General features: G+C 41.9%; 1 protein-coding gene across 1 annotated transcript in view; it reads left to right on the forward strand.

Moving 5' to 3' along the window:
* CCDC3 (coiled-coil domain containing 3) overlaps positions 1–11,086 on the forward strand; it is an 81,107-nt gene extending 70,021 nt beyond the window's left edge. The window contains exon 3 of the mRNA XM_075855078.1: positions 9,857–11,086. Within this exon, the coding sequence (XP_075711193.1) occupies positions 9,857–10,132 (276 nt within the window). The 3' untranslated portion in view covers positions 10,133–11,086. The remainder of the gene's footprint in view (positions 1–9,856) is intronic.
* The last annotated feature ends 1,402 nt before the right edge of the window (positions 11,087–12,488 follow it).

A 12,488-nucleotide genomic window follows, 5' to 3' on the forward strand; every position in this document is an offset into this window, starting at 1 on the left:
GTAGGACAAACTATAGGCCGTTTTTTGTTGGGGGCTGCATGGCGTTACCTACAGGGGGGGTTTAGGGCTGTATGGCGTTATCTACGGGGGGGCTGTCTGGCGTTATCTACAGGGGGGGCTGTCTGGCGTTATCTAGAGGGGGCTGTCTGGCGTTATCTACAGGGGGGCTGTCTGGCGTTCTCTACAGGGGGTGTATGGCGTTATCTACAGGGGGGGCTGTCTGGCATCTACAGGGGGGGCTGTATGGCGTTATCTACAGGGGGGGCTGTATGGCATTATCTACAGGGGGGCTGTATGGTGTTATCTACAGGGGGCTCTATGGCGTTATCTACAGGGGGGCTGTATTGCGTTATCTACAGGGGGCTGTATGGCGTTATCTACAGGGGGGCTGTATGGCGTTATCTACAGGGGGATTTGGGGCTGTAAGGTGTTATCTACAGGGGGCTATGTATGGCGTTATCTACAGGGGGCTATGTATGGCGTTATCTACAGGGGGTTCTGTATGGCGTTATCTACAGGCAGTTGTATGGCGTTATCTACAGGGGCTGTATGGTGTTATCTACAGGGGGATTTGGGACTGTAAGAGGTTATCTACAGGGGGGGTGTCTGGCGTTATCTACATGGGGGCTGTCAGGCGTTATCTACAGGGGGGACTGTCTGGCGTTATCTACAGGGGGAGGGCTGTATGATATCTACAGGGGGAGGGCTGTATGATATTACCTACAGGGTGCTGTATGATGCTATCTATGGGGGGCACTGTGTGGCGGAATCTATAGGGAGGCACAATCTACAAGGGGGGGTTGAGTGATACCCAGGGGAGGGGGGGCCCAGTCAAAAGTTTGCTATGGGGCCCAGTCTTTCCTAGCTATGCCCCTGCTACAAGACCTCCTGTACTATCTGACACCAAGATGTTTGCAACAGAACCTTTGAGTCCTGTAAGTTGCGTGTTGGGGTCTCCATGGATCGGACTTGTTGTTCCAGAACATCCTTCAGATGCTCAATTGGATTGAGATCTGGTGAATCTGTCCTAATTCTCAGATCATTTTGGAACAATTTTTTCAGTGTGGCAGATAGCATTATCGTGCTGAAAGAGGTCACTTCCATTAGGGAATACTGTTGCCATGAAGGGGTGTACTTGGTCAGCAACAATGTTTAGGTAGGTAGTATGTGTCAAAGTAACTGCCACATGAATTTCAGGACCCCAGGTTTCCCAGCAGAACATTGCTCAAAGCACCACACGGCCTCCTCCAGCTAGCCTTTTTCCCCCTGGTGCATTCTGGTGCCATCTCTTCCTCAGGTAAGTGACATTCATGCACTCGCAAGTCAACATGATGTAAAAGAAAACGTGATTCATTAGACTAGCATACCTTCCATTGTTCCATGGTCCAGTTCTGATGCTCACGTGACCATTGTCGGTGTGCATTCACCAGTGGACAGGGGTCAGCATGGGCACTCTGACCAGTCTGCAGCTACACAGCCTCAAGCGCAGCAACCTGTGATGCAAGGTGTGTCATAGCCGGCATTCATTATATAATCAATTTATGCTGTAGGATTACACTGGACCGGTTCGCCTTCGCTCTACACGTGCATCAATGTATCTTGGGCACCCATGAACCTGTCGCTAGTTCACAGTTGTCCTTCCTTGAACCATTTTGATAGGTACTAACCACTGCATACCGGCAAGACCCCACAAGACCTGTTGTTATGGAGATGCTCTGACCCAGTCGTCTAGCTATCACAAGTAGGTTCTTGTCAAAGTCACTCCGATCCTTTCGCTTGCCCATTTTTCCTGCTGCCAACACAACCACCACAAGAACGGACTTCACTTCCTGCCTAACATATCCCACCCCTTGACAGCTGTAATTTAAAAGGCCAGTTTTAGCACTGTGATGGACTAATTCATCAGTTTCATATTAGTAGACTGGTAAAACACACCACTTCATTGGATCAGAAACAAACAGCATCTTTAATATTATGGAAATTATTTATGTTATTGATTTTATAACTGCATAATATCCAGTATATCCCAAAAACCAACATGCACCATAAGCATTTTAAGGGGTATATGATCTATCTTAAGTATATATTAAAACTGGAGAAGAGACCGTTTGTGGTAAGAAAGAAAGGCATTTTGTCATTTTTGTTTCTTTATACATAGGACTTAAACTGTGAAATAGAAAAACCATATGCTTTTATGAATTTTCTACAATTCCTATGAAATATTTGATCTCTCGAAAATGTTTTGCTAGTACATTGTGTATCCAGACAGTTTAACCAAACCACACCCAGGAAAGTGGAAAAAAATACAACGCCAAAACATAAAATTATATTAAGGACTAACTGTGTGTCTGCAAAATACCATCTAAGTGCCAATGGTCCACTTTTCTGACTAACTCAGGAAGTTAGGTACATCCTATAGTGTACTATATCTGGCTCCCTTGTAGTTTTCCTTAAGTGAGATAAATCTCTACAGCTTACTAGTAGCAATAAATAACATAAACGGTAACATTTGCTTATAATAGTCACACGTGGTTTACACAGTAGCATCTCAGTACTTCACGCCTCTTTCTACAGTTAATATGTTTACCATGCCATTTTCTATTTGGACCTCTATAAACTTTATAAAGCTATGCAATCAACTTTTTTCATTTGTTTTTTTCAGGTGACTATTCAGAATAAGCTTTCATATGTGTGTACATGAGGAATAACACAATTTCTGGCCATTATATGACTTGTATCCTGCATTTTTTTTTTAAACAATTTTCACCCTGCAGGCTCTATCTCTATTTCTTAGTTTTCCCTGAGCTAGTGGGTGAAGCCTAACTGCTATCATGTCTGCTATACAAAGCACACATAGAGAGGAGATCTTCTCTCTCTATAGCACAGCATCAAAAACAGCACCAACATGAAGGACATTACACTACAGTACTAAGCAATGTAGCTTTAAATCCAGCAGTGGGGTGAGATCTAACACTTACTGGAAGCTGCTACATTGACTGTGTTTCTCTGTCTCTCTCTCACTCTGCTCCTGCTTCCCTCCCATCTTTATAGACTTCTATGGGCAACTTGTAACCTAATTCTTCAGTGAGTTGGTAGTTTATCTCATCTCTCAAGATGGAAAAAACTGTGAAAAGTTAGTAGGGAGGAGGGGGAGGAGGAGTCTGATAGTCGGAGAAAAGGACATTTTCTCTAATTAGATATCTTACAAAGTTTCTTATAATTACTTATACTATTGATTTTTGCAAAGCTTGCTGAAAGTGCAGTGCCTATTTACGTGTTGGAATAAGGAACTTACATAAGAAAATAAATAAGTAGAATAAATCGGATGTGTTTTTAGACAGTATTTCACTATGAGCTTTTGATATGCTTAGTAGTTTGTGCGCTTTCAAGTATTGGATCCCTCTTTTATTTTTTTAAATTATTTTTAACAGTGCACATAGGACTCTCTTAACAGTATGACTTCCAGGCAAACCATAACTAACCCTTGATAGAATAACTTATTTTATAACCTCACCAGAATCCTCTTCTTGACCTCTCACTGCATGCAGCGGCTGGAAAGAGGTACCAAACCATTTCAATACTTCAGCAGCAAAATCTTTTAATTTAATTTAAAGTCATGTTAGCGAACAGACATTAGCTACCTATTAACTGTATAAAACGTTTGGGAAAATACTTTTGGAGATCGGTCAGGGCAAATAGCCCAGTTATTTTTTTATAATTGCATTGAAAAAAAAACAGGACCTCACTGTGTGACTAAAGTTTGCCACCGCTTTTGAAAGAGAATAGTAGTGGTAAACAATGCCTGCTACATACTAAGTGGGTATGCGCATATGGCTGTAACTTGTCTTTAGGCTGACAAAAAAACACTGAATAAAATAGTCTAAGTACCCCAACATTCTCATATAGGCTTGTCCTCACCAATTATGTATAAATTACTATTCTTTTTCTTTTCAGCATTTGCCTGAGGCTTTTTAGAATTCTCTCCATGCTGTTAGCTGCTGCTGCTTTTCTCAGCCTGTTTAAGGCCTCATTTACACGAGCGTGTGCGTTTTGCGCACGCAAAAAAGTGCCGCGTTTTGCGTGCGCAAAAGGCACTTGACAGCTCCGTGTGTCATCAGTGTATGATGCGCGGCTGCGTGATTTTCGCGCAGCCGGCATCATAGAGATGAGGCTAGTCGACGTCAGTCACTGTCCAGGGTGCTGAAAGAGTTAACTGATCGGCAGTAACTCTTTCAGCACCCTCAACAGTGAATTCCGATCACCATATCGAGTAACCTGTTAAAAAAAAAAGAGGTTCGTACTTACCGAGAACTTCCCGGCCGTTGCCTTGGTGACGCGTCCTTGGTGACGCGCCTCTCTTGACATCTGGCCCCACCTCCCGGGATGACGCGGCAGTCCATGTGACCGCTGCAGCCTGTGCTTGGCTTGTGATTGGCTGCAGCTGTCACTTGGACTGAATTGTCATCCCGGGAGGTCAGACTGGAGGAAGAAGCCGGGAGTTATCGGTAAGTCAGAACTTTTTTTTTTTTTTACACGTTCACGTATATTGGGATCGGAAGTCACTGTCCAGGGTGCTGCACCAGTTTAACTCTTTCAGCACCCTGGACAGTGACTGTCTCCTGACGTCGCGTACCGGAACATTTTTTGCCGGGTTCGGTCAAAACGAGTTCGGCCGAAGCCGGTGAAGTTCGGTTCGGTTCGGACGGTTCGCTCATCTCTAAGACACTCCGTTTGGATGTTAGTAAACAGAAAAGCACGTGGTGCTTTTCTGTTTACATTCAGAGTTTGACAGCTCTTGCGCGAATCACGCAGTTCGCACGGAAGTGCTTCCGTGCGACCTGCGTGGTTTTCACACACCCATTGACTTCAATGGGTGCGTGATGCGCGAAAAACGCAGAATTTTAGAACATGTCGTGAGTTTTTTTCAGCGCACTCACGCTGAGCAAAACTCACGGACTGTCTGCATGCCCCCATAGACTTGTATAGGTCCGTGCGACCCGCGTGAAAAGCACGCGAGTCGCACGGACGTATATCACGTTCGTGTAAATAAGGCCTAAGGGTCAGCTTTCTTGTCTGCCTGTTTCTAACCTTATAAAAACTGTAATGTAACATGATCTCTTCACTGAGAGACTGTCGCTGAGCTCCATCTTTGACTACAAGGTTTGAAAAGAAAGAAGAATTATTATTTCTGCATGGGTAAATGTAGCTCTGCCTGGGAGAAAGCAGGGTAAAGTACCTATACGTCCCTCAATCTGCATTACCATTGACTAATACAACATGATTAACAATGGAGCGGGGAAGTGTCTGTGCTGGAAAGTGGGAAGTAATAATGCTATTTACAGAGATTGAGACACAAGGGGTTGAGCATGACCACGCATACCAGATGATAAGCTGTGGGAATAATAGATATGACACACAGATCTATAGCCCACTATTACTAGCATGGCCTACAAATGTAAATCAAAAATTGTGCAACTGAGAAAAATAAGGAGATCAGGTCAGGTAGGTTTGAGAGGTGCACTTCCAGTTGCCCGGAAAACCCCCTGCAGCCGGAAACAGTTCCTTTTAAGCTGGCTGGTGAATTAGAAACATGCCTTCTCCTCTGCTGCAACAGCACATACCAGGGGCGCACGGATGAAGGGGTTGAAGTCCCGTGACATGCGCCTTTCCTCAACTATACAGCGCCGCCTCCTCTTTTCCTATCTCTTTGCATTTGGCGCCAGAAAAAGGAAGGAGGCAACATTAGTGACGAGACACCCACAGTCAGCCCAGGCCCAGCCCAGGAAGAGCAGGCTGAGCTGCAGTGCCACCTTCCGCTGACCAGCAGGGAGTCACATACCCTGGAGCAGGCAGCCTCCCGGCCAACCGCATCACACCTGTACCACCGCTGAACAGTAGGGAGGGAGTTCTCAGAACAGAGCTTGCATAGCTGTACGGACCGCCTGCTACTTATTGAGTACGGCTGTTCAGAGCTGCTTCTGACACCTGAATCTTCTTTATGCATGCTGAACTACATGGCTGGTACTATGCAGATGCTGGTACTATGCAGTTCTTGGCAGTCACATTGTGTTAAAGTTCTCTGCAACAGTATCTTATATACAAGTATACTATACATAGCTTAAAGAGAAGCTACATACAGTCAAAACTTGTGACGTACTACATAAGTGAAATCCAGAAAAGAGAGGCAAGGCAGCACAACTAAAAATAAATGGAATTTATTCACCCAAAGATGCGACGTTTCAGTCCAGCTGGACCTTTCTCAATAAATATTTATCTAGTGCTGTGATACCCTTGTGTTTTGGTACTACATAAGTGGACATTCACTTTACTAAAAGTACAGGTGTTCAGGGTTTGGCACAATAGTGTCGTGCTATAGTATATGACGAAGCTGTGGGAGGGCTTGTTTTTTACAGGACAAGCTGTAGTTTTTATTGGTACCATTTTGGGTACTGTGATTTCTTAATCATGTTTGATTCCATTTTTTGGGAGACGAGGAGATAAAAAAAACAGCAATTTTGGCATTGTTTTCTATGTATGTTTACCGTGTGGCATAAACGACATGTTAGCTTTATTTTGTGTGGTTGATATGATTACAAATTTATATTGTTTTTTTATGTTTTACTACTTTTACACAATAAAAACACTTTTTTAAATTAATTTTAAAAAATCTTGTTTTGGTGTCACCATATTCTGAGAGTCATAACTTTTTTATTTGCTTGTGTTTTGCAGAACGAGCTATAGTGCAACTTTTAGATCACTTTTTATTCCATTTTTTTGGAGGCAAGGTGACCAAAAATAAGCAATTGTGCCATTGGTTTTGCCAAGTGTGATACATAACATTATATTTTTATAGCTCAGGTCATTATGAACGTGACTATATTCATTTACAATTTTTTGTTTATTTTTTTTTCAATTCAAAAAGGACCTGATTTGGGTAAAAGACTATTTTTGGTTTTATTAAAAAATTTAAAAAGAGATTTAAAGCTATCATCTTCTGATTACATATAAAATACATTGCATTATTTATGTAGTGCAATGTATCACAACTGTCATTTTTCCACTGACATGCAGCATATTAAGCCTTGCCTCTGGCATGGCCTAATAGGCTTCGGTGCATAGCAGACCAAGAGGCCATCGTTAGGCTTCCTGGTTGCCATATCAACCTTCGGCACCCCGCGATCACTCGCAGTGGGCCAATGGGGTACAGTCGGAGCCCCCTCCCTCTGTCAACTATTTAGATGCAGCAGGCGCTATTGACTTCGGCATCTAAGGGGTTAAATGCCCAAGATCTAAGCCTTCTCAGATCTCGGCCCTTGCAGCAAGATGTTGTCTGTATATTACAGCTGTCACTCTTGCGGGAGGCGCGGGCACAGAAGTTAATAATTCCGCTAAAATGGACGTACAGTTACATTTATTTGTGGGAAGGGGTTCAAATATTTAGAAATAAATAATTTGGGAAGAAACATACTCAAACAGCATTTTGTTAACAGCTGATCTTAAAATTACTAGGTAATCCCTCGATTTACCAATTGAATAAAGGACAGATATCAAAATGCACACGTTCGTGTGAATAAGGCCTAACAGTGTAGATTCTGGACTGAATACCTGCAGCACTTTACAGTACTATACATTTGGATGGGGTTTCGAAATTTCCATTGACATGTTGTTTTTAAAAATCAACGCAGAATTAGGGCATGACCACACGTGGCGGATTTCCTCCGCAACTGTCCGCATCAATGCCGCACAGAATCTGCGTTGCAGATTCTGCTGCGGATCTGCACAAAATGTGCAGTAAATTGATGCGGACTAGCTGCTGCGGACTGCGGTAAAAGTACTTCCCTTCTCCCTATTCAGTGCAGGATAGAGAGAAGGGACAGCACTTTCCCTTGTGAAAGTCAAAGAAATTCATACTTACCGCCCGTTGTCTTGGTGACGCGTCCCTCCTTCGGCATCCAGCCCGATCTCCCTGGATGACGCGGCAGTCCATGTGACCGCTGCAGCCTGTTATTAGCCTGTGATTGGCTGCAGCCGTCACTTAGACTGAAACGTCATCCTGGGAGGCTGGACTGGAGACAGAAGCAGGGAGTTCTCGGTAAGTATGAACTTCATTTTTTTTTACAGATACATGTATATTGGGATCGGTAGTCACTGTCCCGGGTGCAGAAACAGTTACTGCCGATCGCTTAACTCTTTCAGCACCCTGGACAGTGACTATTTACTGACGTCTCCTAGCAACGCTCCCGTCATTACGGGAGCCCCATTGACTTCCTCAGTCTGGCTGTAGACCTAGAAATACATAGGTCCAGCCAGAATGAAGAAATGTCAAGTTAAAAAAGCAAGACGGATCCGCAGCACACATAACATGTGCATGACAGCTGCGGACTTCATTGCGGAAATTAGAATCTCCATTGAAGTCAATGGAGAAATTCCGCCATGAGTCCGCCACTGCTCCGCAACAGACAGAGCATGCTGCGGACACCAAATTCCGCTCCGCAGCCTATGCTCCGCAGCGGAATTTTACGCCTCGTCTAAACGAACACTGCTAAATTAAAGTGTAAGTCAATGGACAAACGGCTCCGCTGCGGATTAACGCTGCGGAGTGTCCGCAGCGGAATTTAAGTGAAATTCCGCCACGTGTGAACCCAGCCTTAAGGGCACGCTGCAGATTTTCTAATCTACAGCATATCAATTCTGTCTCGGATTTGGCTACATCTTTTCACAGCGGATTTCACCCCTTGCGATGCAAGGGCTTGTCCACACGTAACGGAATTGCTGCAGAAAATTTCTGCAGCAATTCCGCTGAAAATAGCAGAAATTCTGCTGCGGAGAAACCGCACCATTTCCTGCAGTTTTAACTTCAGAAAATGGTGCGGAATTTGCTGTGTTTTTCTCAATGCTGGGAGATGGTGACATCGCCTCTGAAAAACGCAGCAATTGGTGCGGAATTTGCTGCTACTGTACTCTGCTGCGTATATTCCGGACGGAAAATACGCAGCAATTCTGCTACGTGTGCACAAGCCCTAACACATAAGTATTTATTGCAGATTTGCTGTGAAAACCGCGGCAGAAATAGTCTATTCTATAGACTCTAGACTCTATAGTGTGTGGACTCAACGTTATAGAGTTAGTTGTTTTTTAATATGTTTGATCTTTTTGCCTTCTAAAAATGTCCAGAAACAGTCAATTACTTTAATTATTGGTTTTGACTGCTGTTCTGTGCTGACAGTAAGGATGAACTGAGACCCATATTTGGTCAAAAATCATTGGGTAAGACATACATTTTCCTCAATATCATTCCTCAGATGGAAAGTTCAGTGAACCTTTAATAAAGAGGCTTAATTTAGTCTTCCGTAAGAAATGTGCGCTCAACTTAAAAACAATCACAGCTGAGCTGTCTTGGATCTTGAATATGCCTCCTCCTATATTACCATTAGCATTTGAGTGTTGTATGTTGCATTTAGTTTAACTGTGGAATATTTTTCTTTCTTATATAAAACACAATTATGTTTTAATTTAATTTTTTTTAGTTCTCTTTTTCAATAATTGCACAGATCTGGTAATTATTTTGCTTTGGTGCTGATTTAGGATTCATGCACCTGAACATATTATGGCTCTGTACAAGCTCTGAGTTGTATGGAGCCATAATATGGCACCCATAGAAGTCTAGGGGGAGTCTACTATACATATCTTTCCAATTGCTATGGAGGCATATACATATTTTTTTCTGTTGCGTATATACAAAATTTTATTAAATGCTGTATATTGGCGGTATTGATGGACCATGGAAGAGCATGCGCATAATGCCTACAATATGTTTACTTGTCATACATTAATCGTCCATCTTTTTTTCCCACAGCTTATGTGCTCATCTATTCAGAGTGCATTGTTTGAAGAAGAGGACAGAGTGAAGACACTTCAGCAGAAAGTAGCATCACTTGAGACTCGCAACAAACAGTTAAGAGATCGTGTGAAAAAAGTCAAGAAATCTTTACGACAAGCAAAAAAGAATGGCAAGAATATGGAAATAATGAACCGTAAACTGAATGAGAAACTGTCTTCTGTGACAGGACAGAATACACATGTAAATTCTTTTAAGCAAAGAAGTTCCCATTCATCATACCTTAAAGTATGAACCACATACAGTGTATAGAGACTAGAAAATATTTGTAAAACTTGTGTTGTAGGCCAGATTTACCATGTAAAAAAGAATTTGTGCCTGGAACAATTTGTAACCTTTCTAGCATAATTTACATATGATGTATATTTCTAGGCACTTCGGCTGCATTCCGATAATTCTGGTTCCTGGTTACAAAGGAGTTAATGTATAGTTTTATAGTGAATAGTTTTCTAAAGGACTAGTGAACAGCAATAGTACAAGCATTGCACCTATGGAAAATTAGATTGATAGTCCATATTAAAGTTCAGAGGTGTCGGTGCTTAAAGGAGTTTCCCGGCTAACAAATGTTAAGCTGCTGGGGACCCCACTGATCACAGGTATGGGGACCTGAGTCCCCTGTTCCATTATCATCAACACGTCCTCCGCAAGGAGGAGTTGCATGGACCAACGATTTAGCGTGCACACTGTAGATTCATGCAATATAAGAGCCATGGAAACTGCTATGTGAGAGGTCTTGGTTGTTTCCGTTTTTATAATAGAGTTATATTGAGTGGCAACGGGCATACATAAATGCCACAGATGTGCCCGAACGGGAATATTTATCACCTATAGTATTTACCCAGCAGTTTTGATTTACATTACATAAATGTGAATTAATCGTTTCTAGAGAATTCTCTGTGGGGGAGTTGCTGGGCAGCTCCAATTTATTATGCTTAAACAGTTACTTACTATTTTAACCTACAGAACATGTCTCATAGTCATGTAAAATCATTACACGTTCAATAATAACATTTAATCTGTGTATTTTGTACAAATAAACTTATTCTAGAACACTGTAGAAAATATTTAATTCACTGAGTCCCAAATACAGTTAGTGCCTTGAACGTATCAGAAAGGTTCATGGATCTAGTGGCATGGTTACAGCAGCTGGAGTCACACTACTGTAGAAGAATTTGTAGATGGGCAGGTATGGACTATTGTATTTCTGTTCAAAATATATTCTGATACCATATTGAAGTATCATGTATGTCACTGATTTCAGAATTGAACACTGCACAATTTATCCATGTTAGCATCTGTTCACACTTACGTAGTGACTTCTGTTCATAGGAAGTCACACTGCTCTGCTGGATCTACTGACGCAATGGGTCCATTGGTTTCCAGTGTGGTTTCTGTCATTTTGATGGAAAAATAGCACTGCATGCTTTTCCCAGCAAATTTGACAGAATCTGCGACAGAGACTTTGAATGGAACCCCCGACACCAATCTGAACAGAGCCTAAGATCTCTGTTGCAGATTCAGTCATGTTTGTCAGGAAAAATAGCACAGCCTGCAGCGCTATTTTTTCCGTTAAAACAACGGACACCACAATAAACGCCGACGGACGCTTTTGCAAGTCATTTGGGTCTGTTGGGCCCAGTTGTAACAATCATACGACGGATCCGGCACTGCACCCTGTTTTCCATTATAATTGCAAACCAGAATGTAGATTTGAGCAGAGCCTAACACTGACCAACAATGTTTCTAAATTTTAATGGAAACTGAAAAATAATAATGTTACTGTGTGAAAGTGTAGTAATTTTGACTGAGTTTTCGATGAAAAAGTTGAAATGACAAGTATACTCAATAGTATTACTTTGGATGGATGGCCACAATGTTTTTTTTTGGCTAGTATATAATATAGAGTGTTTAGACACACATTGGGATCAAACAACTTAGGCCTTTTGTTATCGAAGCAATGTAATTTCATCTAAAAAATACTACAAAGCAATGTAATTTGCTGTAATAATTTGTCATTTCTTGTAATAATACTAAATACAACAGTTTCAAATTAGTCATAGTTAGGTACAGCAACATGGGAATATTGGGATACTGAAGAAAAAATCTCTTGCACAAACCTCAACCATGAACATCACATTCGTTTTTAATCCATGACAGAAGAGCTGCAATACATCTGCAATAGGACAGTGGATGCCAACTCAGCAGACTCAAGTATAATCTTCCTTCCTGAATAACCTCAAACTTGAACATGATTATAAATACTAGTGATAATGATTTATATGTGTAGGAATCCTCAAATATAGTCTACCCATAGGATTCGGAGAGGGCAGGCTTTCAGAAAATTGTATGATATTGAGGGAATTCCTAAATGGCCATCAGATCAGCTCTGAATCCTCACTAAGTATCGATTAGAGAGGTAATTCTGTCATTGGTAATCCGAAAACTTCCAGTACTGGTGTAGAAAATTTCATACATACTGCAATCGTCCATCTTATGGGCATCCCACAACCATTTCATGACAAAAAAGGCCACAATTGTATATAGTGACATTTTTCCTTTACTATTAATTGTCTTCTGAAGACAACCCGTT

Source organism: Rhinoderma darwinii, chromosome 3 (genome assembly GCF_050947455.1).
Source record: "Rhinoderma darwinii isolate aRhiDar2 chromosome 3, aRhiDar2.hap1, whole genome shotgun sequence".
In the NCBI taxonomy this organism is placed as follows: Eukaryota; Metazoa; Chordata; class Amphibia; order Anura; family Rhinodermatidae; genus Rhinoderma; species Rhinoderma darwinii.